This window comes from Amblyraja radiata, chromosome 19, assembly GCF_010909765.2.
Source record: "Amblyraja radiata isolate CabotCenter1 chromosome 19, sAmbRad1.1.pri, whole genome shotgun sequence".
In the NCBI taxonomy this organism is placed as follows: Eukaryota; Metazoa; Chordata; class Chondrichthyes; order Rajiformes; family Rajidae; genus Amblyraja; species Amblyraja radiata.
In genome coordinates this window covers 7,033,191-7,050,119 of record NC_045974.1, presented here as the reverse complement: position 1 = coordinate 7,050,119, position 16,929 = coordinate 7,033,191, and the positions used below count along the sequence as shown (strand labels likewise).

General features: G+C 47.4%; 1 protein-coding gene across 1 annotated transcript in view; it reads left to right on the top strand.

Moving 5' to 3' along the window:
• bicd1 (BICD cargo adaptor 1) overlaps nucleotides 1–16,929 on the top strand; it is a 140,905-nt gene that overhangs the window by 93,170 nt on the left and 30,806 nt on the right. The window contains exons 6-7 of the mRNA XM_033038371.1: nucleotides 2,274–2,425; nucleotides 9,716–9,923. Of these exons, the coding sequence (XP_032894262.1) occupies nucleotides 2,274–2,425; nucleotides 9,716–9,923 (360 nt within the window). The remainder of the gene's footprint in view (nucleotides 1–2,273; nucleotides 2,426–9,715; nucleotides 9,924–16,929) is intronic.

The following is a 16,929-nucleotide window of genomic DNA, read 5'->3' as shown; positions in this document are numbered from 1 at the left end:
TCTGTATGGTTCAATGAGGTCCCCTCTCATTCTTCTAAATCCCAGCAAGTACAGGCCCAGCCAAACAGTTGGTCCCAGGTTCGATCCTGACCTCGGGTGCTGCCTGTGCAGAGTTTGTACGCTTACTTTAATTTATTGTCACGTGTTCCGATGTACGGTTACAGTGAAAAGCTTAGATAAAAAGCTGGAGTTCGGGGGGGGGTGGTCAGGCAGCATCCCTGGAGAAAAGGAATAGCTGACGTTTCGGGTCGAGACCCTTCTTCAGACCTATTACGATCCAACAGTATCGGAATTCAGACCTTCTTCCAATCCAACGGTACCCTCGACCCGAGTAACAGCAGTCAAACACGGGACAAGGGCGGTCCCGTACGGGCCAAACCAATTTAGCCCAAAATACGGGATGTCCCGGCTAATATGGGACAGTTGGTGACCCTAAGAGGAATCCAGAGGAACTGTGTGTCTCATACTGGGGCCTTGGTTACCTAGTCCAAAGAGAATTAACCTGCGATTCGGAACTGAGTTACATATGTGCAAGCTTTGACAGTGACGTTAAGGCGGAGACATATTGTATTGTGAAAATTAGTCAAGCAAATGATACAAGAACTTGGATGAGTTGAGTAAAACTGTTGCAGAAGATGCAGATGGTTAGAATAGCTCAACGGATCAGGCAGCAAGTCTGATGAAGGGTCTCGACCTGAAACGTCACCCATTCCTTTTCTCCAGAGATGCTGCCTGACCCGCTAAGTTACACCAGCTTTATGGATCTGTCTTTGTTTTAAACAAGCATCTGCAGTTCCTTCCTACGCATCTCAGGAGAACATGGACAGGTGACGTTTTGGGTCAGGACCCTACTTCCGACTGATGGGAAGTTATTCAGAGGTTCTGGTGTGATGTAGAATGGCTTTATCAAAGTCAAGAAGGTGTGTATGACCAGGGAGGGATTTGCAAGTGGCGGTGAACCCATGCTGTGTTGGCCTGCACCCTCCAGATTGTAGATTTAGGAAGTGGTCATAGAGTCATACAGCGTGGAAACAGGCCCTTCAGCCCAACTTAGACATGCCCAAAGATTTTAGAGCGGAGCAAGATAGTCCACTCGACGAAAAAGCCGTGGTAGGTCATGGGTAATCTTTAGCGCCATTTCCGTAACCGGCTTCCGTCACCGATCTAGTATCTTTGCTTTGGTCATGGAGTCTACATATTGCTATTAGTTTACCAAATACCACACGAGTCGTCTTTTCACCCGCTTTCATGACTACTCCACAAAATTGACATTACTCATTCTTTCTGACTGGATTTCCGTTTGGCAAGTAGTTCTCGGATCTGATCCCCCTCTTAGTAGCTTCCCCTTTAGTCAGGACTTCGATCACAGAGGGTGGCGGGGTAACACGGAACGAACTGCCAAAGGTGGTAGTCGACGCATTTTGGATACATGGATATGAAAGGTTTAAAGGGATATGGGCCAAATGCAGGCAGGTGGGATTAGCGTAGATGGGGCTTGTGGATCGGCATGGTCAAGTTGGGCAGTAGATAGGCAATGTTTCAGGCCGGAACCGTTCTTCAGAAGTGAGAGATATCCATCATTGAAACCACCAGTGAATCTGTAGGGCTAGTGGCAACAACAGTCCTGAGCTATGATCTACCTCATTGGAGACTCTTGGACTATCTTTGATCGGACTTTACTGGACTTTATCTTGCACTAAATGTTATTCATGTTATTCCCTTTATCATGTTATCAGGATTGCAACCATCTATTGTTTTTCTGCTGACTGGTTAGCACGTAACAAAAGTTTTTCACTGTGACAATAAACTAAACTCAAACTCAAACTCAAACCCAAATTCAAAACCAGGAGTTGGTCAGAGTATTAAAGCTGGAAACTGCAACTTGTCACACAGGGGAAATCTTCACCATTCTGTGCGTTTGTTGAAAGATTTTCCAATGGAGTTTTGTTTAGTTTAGAGACACAGCACATAAGCACATGGGTCCGTGCCGACCAGCGATCCCCGCACATTAACACTATCCTACACACACACTAGGGACAATTTACAATTACACCAAGCCGATTAACCTACAGACCTGCACGCCTTTGGAGTGTGGGGGGAAACCGGAGATCCCGGAGGAAGCCCAAGCAGGTCACGGGGTCAAGGTACAAAGTCCGTACAGACTGCACCCGTAGTCAGGATCGAACTCGGGTCACTGGCGCTGTGAGGCAGCGACTCTATCTCCGCGCCATCGTGCCGCCCGTATTCTAACATTTTTGCGTTGCTCCCCGCAGACGGCTGAGATTGCCCTGGCGAACCTCAAGAGTAAATATGAAAACGAGAAAACCATGGTGACTGAGACGATGATGAAGCTGCGAAACGAACTCAAGGCCCTGAAGGAGGACGCGGCGACCTTCTCGTCGTTACGCGCCATGTTCGCCACCAGGTGAGAACCCTTGCCTTTCCCGACTGTTGACGCTCGGACATTTATACTGAAGGGAACCCGTTACTCATTGTTCCTAGTTTTTAAAGATGCAGCACGGCAACAGGCCCTTCGGCCCACCAAGTCCATGCTAACCATTGCTCATCCGTTCAGTCTAGTTCTATGTTATCCCACTTTCTCATCCACTCCCCGCACACGAGGGGCAATTTTAAGAAGCCAATTAACCTACAAACCCGCACGTCTTTGGGGAGTGGGAGGAAACTGGAGCACCCGTTATCCCATTTTCTTATCCACCCCCACCCCCCCCCTACACACTTGAAATAGGAGAAAGGCACAGAAAATGCTGGAGCAACTCAGCGGGTCAGGCAGCATCTCTGGAGAAAAGGGATAGGTGACGTTTCGGGTCGAGACCCTTCTTCAGACTGAGAGTCAGGGGAAAGGAAAACGAGAGATAGATGGTGATGTAGAGAGATATGGAACAAATGAGTGAAAGATATGCGGAAAAAAAGTAACGATGATAAAGGAAGCGGGCCGTTGTTAATTGTGACCTGGGTGAAAATGAGTTACAGACAATGAGACTCAACAAGACGACTTTGAAGCTGGTACGACTTGGGTGGGGGCGGGATGGAGGGAAAACTGAACCAGCATGGAGGTTGAGTAGACAAAGAGATGGCGAGTCCTGCAGCCACACAACTTGGCCCAAAGTGGTGTTGGTATTGATATTGGTTCATTAAAGTTACAAAGCTGGTCACTTAACGGAGCACTGATTGATTTTTAATTTAATATAATAGGTGCAGGAGTAGGCCATTCGGCCCTTCGAGATATATTTAAGAGGGAGTTAGATGTGGCCCTTGTGGCTAAAGGGATCGGGGTTATGGAGAGAAGGCAGGTACAGGATACTGAGTTGGATGATCAGCCATGATCATATTGAATGGCGGTGCAGGCTCGAAGGGCCGAATGGCCTATTCCTGCACCTATTTTCTATGTTTCTATGTTTCTATGCTTAGTCAGTGAAGCACTAAGGTACAGGTGCCATTGCAATCTGCTGACTGGTGCATTAGTTTCCAATCTGTCTGGTATGTATTGTGATTAGCAAATTCAATGATCAATAATGACAATTAAAATCTCAACCCTTGCCCTTGGGGACTCTACTAATGTTAACTCACAATCACTGCGCTTCTTTAGCTCATCCTTGTATAATATGTGGGTTTGTAGGTTAATTGGCCTCTGTAAATCGCCCCTAGTGTGTCGGGAGTGGATGAGAAAGTGGGATAACAGTGAACTAGTGTGAGCGGGTGATCACTGGTCAGCGTGGACTCAGTGTCGGGCCTGTTTCCGTGCTGTATCTCAGTTTAGCTTATTATCACGTGTACCGAGGTACAGTGAAAAGCTTTTTGTTGTGTGCTAACCAGTCTAAAGTCTCTAAAAAGAGGGATTATGGTATTAGTAGGGAAACATAAAAAGCACAATTAAAAGATTTCTGTGAGATTGAATGTAATGAATGACTATTGCTAAAATTATGACTAAAGCACTGACTATTACTAAAAATACGGCAGCGTTTAGAAAGAGAGACTTGGGTCAATTATTTTCCGCGCTGTTATCAAGCAGTTGGCTGCAAACCTGGACCCTTACTTTCCCAGCTGATAAATTAGTGACCTCAGCTCCTGACATCAAGTGGAAAACAGATCCGTCTCCAGGGGGAGATGTAGAGTAGGAGTAGATCACACCAGGCAGTAGCCACCTTAGACAGGCAGAATTCCAATTATACGGATCACATGCAGTCAGAGAAGATTAGTTTTGGACGGCACGGTGGCGCAGCAGTAGAGTTGCTGCCTTAACACGGAGCGTTCGATCCTGACCGCGGGTGCTGCCTGTACGGGGTTTGTACGTTCTCCCCGTGACCGCGTGGGTTTTCTCCGAGATCTTCGGTTTCCTCCCACACTACAAAGACGTACAGGTTTGTAGGTAAATTGGCTTGGTGTAAATGTAAGTTGTCCCGAATGTGTGCAGGTTCGTTAATATGTGGGGATTGCAGGTCAGCGCGGACTCAGTGGGCCGAAGGGCCTTTTTCCGTGCTGTATCTCTAAACTAAACTAGTTCAACCCGGTGTCATATTCAGTACGGACATTGTGGGCTGAAGGGCCTGGTCCCGTGCTGTACTGTTCTCTGTTACATGTTTGTACTGTGGCATCAGTAGTGTTTTAGTTTTTTGTATTGTCTTGGTGGCTTTGTTTGGTATTCTTTGTATTGGATATATTAGTCTTGTAACAATTGATTACATTTATTTCTGTAATAAAAAAAATAGTGTTTTAGTTTTAGTTTTAGAGCCGCGTGAAAACAGGCCCTTCGACCCATCGAGTCCGGACGACCCGCGACCCCTCCTCTACACTTGCACTATCCCACACACACTCTGGACAATTTACAGAAACCTATTAACCTACAAACCCGCACATCTTTGGAATGTGGGAGGAAGCTGGAGCACCTGGAGAAAACCCTTATGGTCACAGGGAGAACGTTTCTGTGCCTGCTTTGTGTGGATGTATTTGGAGGCAGAGGTGGAGCCTATTGTAAAAAGATATATTTAGCAAAATAATTGAGCGAACTGAATTACACTGAAAAGCTAGTGGCCATGAGTGATTGCTGAGAAATATTAGATCTTAAATCCATTAACAGGAACAATAGCTTTCATTTATAAACAGCATCCGTAATCCAGAGAAGCATCCCAGGAAATGCAATCAGAAAAAAGCGATATTGATCCAAGCGAGATGGTACTAAGAGGAGGAAGCAAAAGCTTTGCAAGTGTGCGGAGTTGCGGAGTCTTACTCGCCGAGCTGCAACTTTGTTTAGAGATACAGTGCGGAAACAGGCCCTTCAGCCCACTGAGTCCGCAGCGACCAGCGATCCCCGCACACTAACACTACCCTACACACTCTAGGGACAGTTTACACTTTTACCCCCAAGCCGATTAACCTACAAACCTGTATGACTTTGGTGCATGGGAGGAAACCGAAGATCTCGGAGGAAACCCACGCAGGTCACGGGGAGAGCGTACAAACTCCGTACAGACAGCACCCGTAGTCAGGATCGAACCCGGGTCTCCGGTGCTGTGAGGCAGCAACTCTACCAGTGCACCACCGTGCCTGTCCAAGCATGGCAAGCTAAAAGAGGGGGAGGGTCAGCAGAGGGTGCTTAGTGAAGTCTAGAACGCGTTCTGAATGAGTGAAGGTTGGCAGAAGATGAAAAGTCAATTCGTCATGGTTGAAGAAGTTTGGATGTAACTCCAAATCTGGCGTCGTTTTTTTGTATTTCCGCAGCACTTTCCCCTTACCTTGCCACTCATGTCCCAATAACCTTCAAGCTCATCAATGCTGCAGAATGCAGACCCTTGTCAGAGTTTCAATTTAGTTTATTGTCCCGTGTACCGAGGTGCAGTGAAAAGCTTTTGTTGCGTGCTTACCAGTTAGCAGAAAGACAATACACAAATGGATGGATGAATGAATGAACATTTTATTGTCACATGTTACAAGGCACAGTGAAATTCTTTGCATTGAGTACCCAAGGTATGCAAATAGTTGCCACATAAAGGGCGCTGACTAAGTTACAAAGTATCCCGCGTCAGGTCCACCTTCCTTCTCCCCCCCCCCCTCCCTCCCTGATTACAATCGAGCCATTTACAGTATAGGTACATGAATAAAGGGCCTGTCCCACCAGCATGCGATTGCATGCGTCTAGCACGACCAAACGTGGTCGCTTGAGGCGTACGGCCTCGCGTGGCCGGTTCCAATTCGAACCGCGGAGGCGTATGGAGTTGTGCGGAGCTGGTCCCGACATCATACTCACCAATCAGCTGGGCAGGAGGCGGGCCGACTGAATTTGGACGGCGCACGGCATCAGGCGGTGACGTCATCACGCAACGGCACGCCGGGCGGTGATGTCATCGCGTAACGCCACGCGCTAGGCGTATGCCCTCAAGACGCTGCATACGACGTCAAGACGCTGCATACGGCGCCAAGACGCTGCGTACAATGTTGAGACGCTGCGTACGCCCTCAATGCGCCTGCGGGCCGACAGGCCGTTGGCGCGCGGGATTTTCGGACAGTGCAAGATTTTTGGAGCCCCGCGCGATGTCGGGACCAGCCCCGCACAACTCCATACGCCTCCGCGGTTCGAAGTGGAACCGGCCCCGCGAGGCCGTACGCCTCAAGCGACCACGTTTGGTCGCGCTAGACGCATGCAATCGCATGCTGGTGGGACAGGCCCTTAACTTTTCTCATCCCATTGTACAGATCCAATTGCGGTGAATTTCTTTCTCCTCCGTTCTGTCTCTGCTCAGTGAATCCACACCAGCAGCTTCTATGTGCAGCTCTCTTGTACAAAAATCCCCTTTAACCCTGGCTCTGCCCTTGGCGGCTTATCCATTATTTACCATAAATTAATCAATATCTGCCAGCTACTGAGCCACTTCATCAGATTTCCAGAGTTTACATTCCAGCTGCAGCGGATTTGATTCCAAGGCTTTCCATGCCTTGCGGTTAGTTGGGTTATATTGATGTTGCTTTTGGAAGGGATTACCAGCCACAGTGGTGCTCAGCTAAATGTCCATGGGCAATTATTCCAATTGATTAGCATGTTACACAGTTATACAGAGTATGTTGTATGGTGGCCTATTGGCTTGATCATGCTCCAGTCTAATCTCAATCAATGATGAGTCACTTAATCAACCAGTGGAGACACTATAATAGTCTTGCATGTGTTTGGCTAAAAGGGGAAAATAAACAACCTACCTGACATGGAAACACACTGACACACAGGCCCAGCGGGACATTGTGCCAACGTGCTCTAAACTTGCACATAAAGACAGCTGAGAGAGCTAAACATAAGTAAGATCACTCTGAGATAACTGGCTTCCTTCCTGACACCCAAAACATCTCTGTGTGGGAAGGAACTGCCTGCAGATACTGGACTAGACCGAAGATAGACACAAAACGCTGGAGTAACTCATCGGGTCAGGCAGCATCTCTGGAGAAAAGGAATGGGTGAGGTTTCGGATCGGGACCCTTTAGTTTAGAGGTACAGGGTGGAAACAGGCCCTTTGGCCCACCATATCCGCGCCGACCAAACAGAACTAACCCTTTTGTTAACTCTTTGAATCACTTCCCTCTGGAAGGCGACTCCGGACTGTCAAAGCCACCACAGACAGACATAAAAACAGTTTTTTTCCACGAGTAGTAGCTCTACTCAATAACCAAGTCTGTAGCCTCCTTTTGCTCTAGTATTTTATTTCATTCACATGTTTAAACTATAATGTTTTATTCTTAATGTTTGAATGTTTTATTCTTAATTGTTTACTGTATGTGGTGGTGTTACTTGCGAGCGGAGCACCAAGGCAAATTCCTTGTATGTGTACATACTTGGCCAATACACTTATTCATTCATTATCAGTGAATGAGTAATGGGATGTGATGGTTTCCATCACAAGCTGCCACCTATTCCATGATTTTCCTACCCCCAGTCCCCACCCACCCCACCTCTCTCTACTTCCACTGAAGAAGCATCTCGACCCGAAACGCCAGCCATCCTTTTTCTCCAGAGATGCTGCCTGACCTGCTGATTCTATCATCCATCCATGATTTCGAAGTTATGTGGTTCCCAGCCTCTTACAAATGCAACGTTTTAAACAGTTGATGGTGACGGAAGGAGAGAGGCAGCTTCCAGTCTGGGCTGGGGTGGGGGCTGCAACAAGCAACAAGTGTTCACTGTTCATAAGACTTACCTCCTGAGTTTCTCCTTGGTGATTCAGGATGAACGTCGATGATGTTCCTCATGAAACCTCTACTTGGATGGGTCATAGAGTAAAACATCGGCAGAAACAATAGACAATAGGTGCAGGAGTAGGCCATTCGGCCCTTCGTGCCAGCACCGCCATTCAATGTGATCATGGCTGATCATCCCCAATCAGTACCCCGTTCCTGCCTTCTCCCCATATCCCCTGACTCTGCTATTTTTAAGAGCCCTATCTAGCTCTCTCTTGAAAGCATCCAGAGAACCCGCCTCCACCGCCCTCTGAGGCAGAGAATTCCACAGACTCACCACTCTCTGTGAGAAAAAGTGTTTCCTCGTCTCTGGTCTAAATGGCTTACTCCTTATTCTTAATCTGTGGCCCCCTAGTTCTGGACTCACCCAACATCGGGAACATGTTTCCTGCGTCTAGCGTGTCCAAACCCTTAACAATCTTATATGTTTCAAATGCAAAACCACTTTCAGATAGGCACATGGAAGTGCAATGGATAGAGGGATATTGAGGATGTGCAGGCAGATGAGATCAGTTTAACTTGGCATCATGTTCACCACAAACATTGTGGGCTGAAGGGCCCGCTCCTGTGCTGTGTTCTATGTTCAATAAGGAACTGCAGACGCTGGTTTACAAAAGAAGACCCAAAGTGCTGGAGAAACTGAGCAGGTCAGGCTGCATCTCTGGAGGGCACGGATAGGTGACATTTTTGGGTGGGACACTTCTTCAAACTGGTTGTAGAAGAGAAATTTGCAGGTGGGACAAAGCCTGGTGAGTGATAGGTGGATACAGGTTAGGGGGTAGGGTGTCTGACTGCTTGGTCTCCTCGACCTGGAGGCTGGTGAATCTGTGAAGGCCGTCAATGGGCATCTTTAAGGCGGAGATAGATAGATTCTTGATTAGTACGGGTGTCAGGGGTTATGGGGAGAAGGTGGAGAATGGGTTGAGAGGGAACGATAGATCAGCCATGATTGAATGGCGGCGTAGACTTGATGGGCCAAATGGCCTAATTCTGCTCCTATCCCTTATGAACTTATGAACTGGTAATAGCCCTGTCCCACGGTACGAGCTCATTCCAAGAGCTCTCCCGAGTTTAAAAAAAAATTAAACCCGTGGTAAGCACGGAGAATGAACGTAGCGGGTACGTCGGAGCTCGGGGACGTCTCTTAGCGGTTTGTAACGTTAACGGCAGGTACTCGGGAAGACTCGCTAACGGCAGGTAAGCACGGGAAGACTCGTGAAGATTTTTCAACATGATGAAAAATGTCCACGAGAGCCCCGAGTACCGACGAGTGGCCATTACTGTGTTCGAATCAGGGCAAACTCGGGAGAACTCTTGGAATGAACTCGTACCGTGGGACAAGGGGTTTAAGTGTGAGAGTGGACAATGCTAAGCAAAGTATCGTTTATGAACCTACTTAAGGAGTCCTTGTCCTGCAGTCACTCGATGGGCCGAATGGCCAAATTCTGCTCCTGTAACGCGTGACCTTGTGCCCCCGCAGGTGTGACGAGTACGTGACGCAGCTGGACGACATGCAGCGGCAGCTGGCGGCGGCGGAGGACGAGAAGAAGACGCTGAACTCTCTGCTGCGCATGGCCATCCAGCAGAAGCTGGCCCTGACACAGCGACTGGAGGACTTGGAGTTCGACCACGAGCAGTCCCGGCGTGGCAGGACCAAGCTGGGCAAGGTCAAAATCGGCAGCCCTAAAGTAAGTGTGGACACCGAGGCTGGCAGTATACCTTTCCCCGCTGCCATTGACATTCTGACTCTGATTAACCAGGGGTCTGAGCAGTGAGCCAAGGTCAGCCGGTCTCCAGTGGTGCTTTAAGGACAGGACCATGCAGTGACATGGCTAGGACATTATCAGTCCAGAGTAAACGAGTGTTTGATGACAAACAACCAAATGGAAATAATGCTGCAACATTCCTCATCAAGAGGCCTAATTGTTCCACATCTTTATTTTCCATAACCTGATATTTGTGCTTTTGGTTTACATGAGTACATTATTTTAATGGAACGGGTGAGAGCTTTCAGGAGGACAGTGAGGTTTAATTTTGCTTAACCCCAAAATGCCTTTGCAGTTTGGCAAGAGTTAGTATTAACCACTGGCGGGGGAAGAGACAACTGATCGTACAATAGGCAATGACCGTCTCTGCAGACCTCTACTCTTCGATACCCGTGTTATCCAAAGGAAAGTCTTTGGTCACGCACTCACAGCGGAGATGAGCCAAACTTAGTAACAGCTGACAGAAAGCAGGCGTGCTGAGTTCACCCATTCCCCAACTCCGACCCTTTCCTGTTTTACGAGTGAAGAAGTGGGTAGTAACCTCAAAGGAAAGGGAAGGGAGGGACCTGTTGAAATCTCCGTGTCAAAATGTCATTAACGTCCAACAAATACACAGTCGCTCTCCGGATATCAACGCCTCCTTATAAATCTACCTATCTGCGATCAATCCAATTAATTTGGATAGGAACATGCTCCAGGCTGCAGATTTCCCTACGACTGATGAGATTAGAAAAATGGTCCTGGTTAGGACTGGAATTAATGTTCGACATTCCGACCAGATCACATGCAGTCTAAGATATAGAGGCTGAGACATCGAGTCTGGAAATACAACCGTGCCCTGTTTGAAAAATAGAAATTTTAAGGTATTAAAAACTCTTTTCAGAGGCATTAAGCCATAAAGAATGATGTATTAACTGTAGCTGTGAGCTGCTATGTAACACTATTAATCTCTCTGGCGAGTTCCGAAAAGAGTATAAACCGTCTATGGTCCCAGAGTGAGTTATCAATCTCTCATAAACCAGCAAAGAAAATGTAGCCCCTAACACAGTCCTGACACATTTGACTCTGCATTAATCATTACTTGTATGCGCAGCATCTTACATTTTGAGTTTATTTGTATTTGCAAACTCTTTTTTTTTGATGCTCTAACTCAGTTCTTGGAGCGAGTACAGAGGTAATTTCAGATGGAGTTACATCGGGAAAATTTGAGGCGTTCTTAACAAGGTTACTAATTAAGGGGGACGTTAATTTATTTGGTATTGAATCAATACGCAGTGATATTGGGAGAAATAGCTCACACGGTGATACAAGGTGGTTATATGGAGATGGTCTTGTACAGAAACCAACGAGGGAAAATATACCAGCCGGCAAATACAACACATAATCCTCCGCCATTTCCGCCACCTCCAACGTGACCCCACCACTCGCCACATCTTCCCATCTCCCCCCATGTCTGCCTTCCGCAAAGACCGCTCCCTCCGCAACTCCCTCGTCAATTCTTCCCTTCCCTCCCACACCACCCCCTCCCCGGGCACTTTCCGTTGCAACCGCAAGAAATGCAACACCTGTCCCTTCACCTCCCCCCTCGACTCCATCCAAGGTCCCAAGCAGTCGTTCCAGGTGCGACAAAGGTTCACCTGTATCTCCTCCAACCTCATCTACTGCATCCGCTGCTCTAGATGTCAGCTGATTTACATCGGTGAGACCAAGCGTAGGTTGGGCGATCGTTTCGCCGAACACCTCCGCTCAGTCCGCAATAACCTACCTGACCTCCCGGTGGCTCAGCACTTCAACTCCCCCTCCCATTCCCAATCCGACCTCTCTGTCCTGGGTCTCCTCCATTGCCAGAGTGAGCAACAGCGGAAATTGGAGGAACAGCACCTCATATTCCGTCTGGGGACCTTGCGTCCTTATGGCATTAACATAGAATTCTCCCAATTTGGCTAGCCCTTGCTGTCTCCTCCCCTTCCTTAACCCTCTAGCTGTCTCCTCCCACCCTCCCATCCGCCCGCCCTCGGGCTCCTCCTCCTCCTCCCCTTTTCCTTCTTTCTTTCCCCCACCCCCCATCAGTCTGAAGAAGGGTTTCGGCCCGAAACGTTGCCTATTTCCTTCGCTCCATAGATGCTGCTGCACCCGCTGAGTTTCCCCAGCAATTTTGTGTACCTTCGATATTCCAGCATCTGCAGTTCCCTTTTGAACACAGGGAAAATAGTTAGCAGTTTCATCATTGTGGAATGAATCAGGATTCATTCACAACTTTGTGGGAAATTGGATCATGGATGCAGGATCAGGGATCAGACATTTAAAGACAGAGGTGACATTTCTTTGCTGGAAGGATTATGAGTCTTTTCGAACCCTCTGCTCCAATGACAGGGATTGTCAGATGCTGAGACTGTTCAAGGCAGAGCTTGCTTGAGTTGTACACAACGAGAAACGAGGGATGTGGAGATGGGGCAGATGGTTGGAACTGAGTAGAAGGTCAACCATGTCCTTAGAGTCATAGATTGATAGAGTATGGAAACAGGCCCTTCGGCCCAATTTGCCTACACCGACCAACATGTCCCATCTACACTAGTCTCACTTGCCTGCATTTGGCCCATATCCCTCAAAATCAGTCCTATCCATGTACTGTACCTGCCTAATTGCTTCTTTAACATTGCAATAGTCCCTGCATCTCTTGAACAACAGAGTGAGGTCAGGACACGGAACGACCTACATTGCCCATAAATCCACATATCGCAAAAACGCCTGGAGTCCTAAGTAAGGTCCCGACCTGAAACATCACCTATCTATAAGTTACCTGGATATGCTGCCTGAGTTGCTCCAGCACTTGGTCTTTTTTTGTAGGAAACCTTTTTCTGATTTCTATTCCTTCTGATGCTTTGAATTCATTCTCAGTGAAAGTATTGTTCTTATTTTGCTAAGAACTGAATAGCAGGAGTAGATCACATGATCTGAATTTTGCCCTCGACTCCATTTTCTTACCTCATCCCCATAGCTCTTGCTTCCTCTGCAGTCCAGACTTTCCATTCAGAGATCCAGGGATTTGCCATGGATTCAGGAAAATTGAGTTTCTCCTTCTTTCATTCTTCACTTGTTGATGGCTTCTCCTGAAAGATCTCCCTCCTACAGGCTCCCACCATGGAAACCTTCCTCACAGCATCTACCCTGGCTTGTGATCCCCTGAGCACTGGCCTGCTTCAATGGCATTTCAGAGGCTTTCAGAGGCTTTCAGATAGGCACATGGAAGTGTAGGGATGAATGGTTCAGTGGTCACGTGTACAAAGTGCCAACACAGTGAAATGTATTATCTTACAAACAGTCCAGTGGAGTATTACTATACCCCCAACCCCCGATTAGCAAGTGTACAGAAATAGTCCACTGAGCCCGCATGCAAGAGGCACCATGATTGGGGCCCATTTCCTAAGTCCACGCTCCAGCTCCTGTGAGCGGTGCTTGTTCCAGGCAAGTCCCAGGCTGTTTTTGGCCTACAGACATCGCCTTCCTTATACGCCACATCCCTCTCCTCGCAAAGTTAGACCCCCAACCTCTAAGCTTAAGTTAAACGCAATACGCCACGTACCGCCGCCCCGACGCTGCAGTGCAGTGCAATTAGTGCCGTGACGTCACTATGACGTCCACCTCTGGTGACCTTGCCCTCCACCCAAAAAAAAAATCAAGGTCGAGGTGGCCTGCAACCTCCTACCACCTCCCACGCACATGTTGAAAACCTTCCTCGACTATGAAGAAAACCGGCTTCAACTAGACCTGCGACTAACAAATGATCGATTTTTAAAACGGCAACCTTTTTTTAGTCGAGGCCGGTTTTAATCATGATGAAAAAATAGCCGCAACCGGGATGAAGCCTCGACCACGCGGAAACCACTTCCGACCATTAGGGAGAGTGACCAAAACCTCCTGTGACCTCATGGAAACCTTGGGTGGCGGGCAAGGTCACCAGAGGTTGCTGTTTAGGTCTCCTAAGTGGGACAGGGGCTTTGTTGACAGGTTGCTGTAGGTTGTCGCCTGTGGCCGTAGGTTGTTGTAAGTGTTGTTGTAGGTGTTGTCGTAGGTGGACGTCACAATTCGCGAGGAATTGTGTCGATGGTCGACGTAGCTTGTCGTAGACATTGTCATAGGGTGGGTCCAGATTTCTCACTCTCAACTCTCACCCAATGTTGGCAGGTCTGCCATCCACCTTTGTTCCCAGGGGGGTGGGTGCACCCTACGAGGGTGCGGGTAGGCCAGACCCCAGATCCCTCTCCTCTCTTACCCTCCTCGCCCCTCGCATCCGTGGTCACCGGCTCAATCCTCCCGGTCGGTCTTTAGCCTTCGAGCGGCGAGCAGGGACTAGCACAGCAGCCTCCCCCTTCCGGGCCAAACAGGTGGATATGGACCATGTACAGGCAGTCGGGATCAGTTTAACTTGGCATCCTGTACAGAACAAACATTGTGGGCCGAATGGCCACGTTCCTGTGCTGTTCTATTCTATCAGATTGGTGCTCATTATTCTGAACCGCGTTGAGTACATGCTGCTCATACCTTTCCTCCTCCATGCCAGCAACAAGCCTGTGAACCTCTAAAGCAGGTACATCCTTCCTTAAATAAGGAGACCAAAACTGAATGGAGCCGTGTACAGTGTCAGCAAGATTTCTTAAAATTTGGAAATCAAACCTCACCTTCCCATTTACCTGTTCCACCCACCTGTGGGCCGAAGGTTGTCTTTGTCCGCTGCCATTTAATGACCAACACACCGTTTAACTAATACTTTGCATCTTAGTTTAGTTTAGTTTAGACTAAAGGTTTAGCCCACCGAGTCCACACCAACCAGCGATCCATGCACATTAACACTATCCTACACACACACACTAGGGACAATTTTCACACACACCAAGCCAATTAACCTACAAACCTGTACGTCTTTGGAGTGTGGGAGGAAACCGAAGAACTCGGAGAAAACCCAACACACATCACGGGGAGAGCGTACAAACTCCGTACAGACAGCGCCCGTAGTCAGGATCGAACCCGGGTCTCTGGCGCTGTGAGGCAGCAACTCTACCGCTGCGCCACCGTGCCGCACTTTATTCTTCCTACCAGTTTTCTTCATCCTTTTAAGCAATCACTTTATTTATCCGTGTTGCTTTACAGCTCCTTATAGCATTTGCAACGCTCAAGGTTAGATCATTCCCCACCGACCCTTTAATAACACAAATATAAAGAGCCAACACTAGAGGGCACTGGAAGCACTTTAATAACATCCCAAATGATGATGAAATGCTTGTACAATATTTACACTTCATTTCCCCACTCGTCAGAATGAATCCTTTTAATCAAATCTTCATTCTAACATTATTTTATGCAGGTTCATAAGTGATAGGAGCAGAATTAGGCCATTCGGCCCATCTGGTCTACTCCGCCATTCAATCATGGTTGATCTATCTTTCCTTCTTAACCCCATTCTGCTGCCTTCTCCCCATGACCCCTGATACCCGTATTAATCAATTTTAAATCTTTCAGGATTTTTTAAAAAATGACAACTGATTTTGTGGCATTTTTAGTGTGGAGATACATTGGAACAGGTGCTTCGGTCCAACAAGTTCCACGCTGTCCATCGATCACCCGTTCACACTAGTTCTATGTCACATCCACTCCCTACACATTCGGGGCAATTTTATAGATGTCAATTAACCTGCAAAAACCCGCATGCCTTGTGAATGTGGGAGGAAACCGGAGCACCCGGAGGAAACCCACGTGGTCACAGGGAGAACATACATGCAAGCTAATACAGGGAGAACACACACACACACACAGCACCCAGGGTCAGGATCGAACCTGGGTCTCTGGCACTGTGAGGCGCCACTGTGCCTCTCTTTTAAAAAAAATCAAATCTTCATTCAAACGCCATTTTATATTACATTTTTCACACGACATCTTTTAAAAATTCCGACTGATTTAGTGTCACTTATTCCAGTTGCTAAGATCAGAGGGGATAAATATAATAAAACTTTAGGGAGACCAGCCTGAGAGAAATGGTTCATTCTCTTTAAAGCCATGGCTTGGAAACAGATCGCAGCAGGAGACAGCGGGAAGGATGACTGAATATTCCAATATTTACTGCTCTGCTAAATACTCGTTCAGAAGACTTGGTGTATGACGTTACTCATTTCATGGTTATGGATTCCAGTACAATGATGGGCGCCCTAATCATTTCATGATTAACAAACTTGAATATGCATTCACTTAAATTAAAATATAGTCAGATCCCATGTTAAGAGGAGAGATATTTTGCTGAAAAACACCTTGCAAGTTGAGACTGTGTTACTCCAAGTATTAATTCTGTGGGCAATTGGGGGACAGGTGTTAAGACTTGATAAATTCACATTATAATAGAATTATATTTGGACACAAAATAGTAAAATAATAAAGAGCATTGAAACTTTCAAAGACACAAGGTGCTGGAGTAACTCAGTGGGTCGGGCAGCATCTGGAAGACATGGATAAGTGACGCTACGGGTTGGGACCCTTCTTCAGACTCAAGACTCAGGTCTGAAGAAGGATCCCAACCCAAAATATCACCTATCCATGTCTTCCAGAGATGCTGCCTGACCCACTGAGTTACTCCAGCACTTTTTGCCTTTTTTTGTACACCAGTATCATCTGCAGTTCCTTGTGCCGGCACTGAAACTCGACTCACTAACTACAACCCTGAAATTATAAATTGATTTCATTTGAAGAGGAAAACTCCTGCTTGAAGGAGAAGGCGATCCTCGGCTGCTTTGGTGCTTTGGTTGGTTCCTTGTGGAGTTATTGTAACATTGGTCGGCAGATCTGTGCATCGTTTAAAGTTGAGACTCCTTTGAGTTGAGTCTAGTTTATTGTCAGGTGCACCGAGGCACAGGGGAAAGCTTTTGTTGCGTGCTGGCCAGTC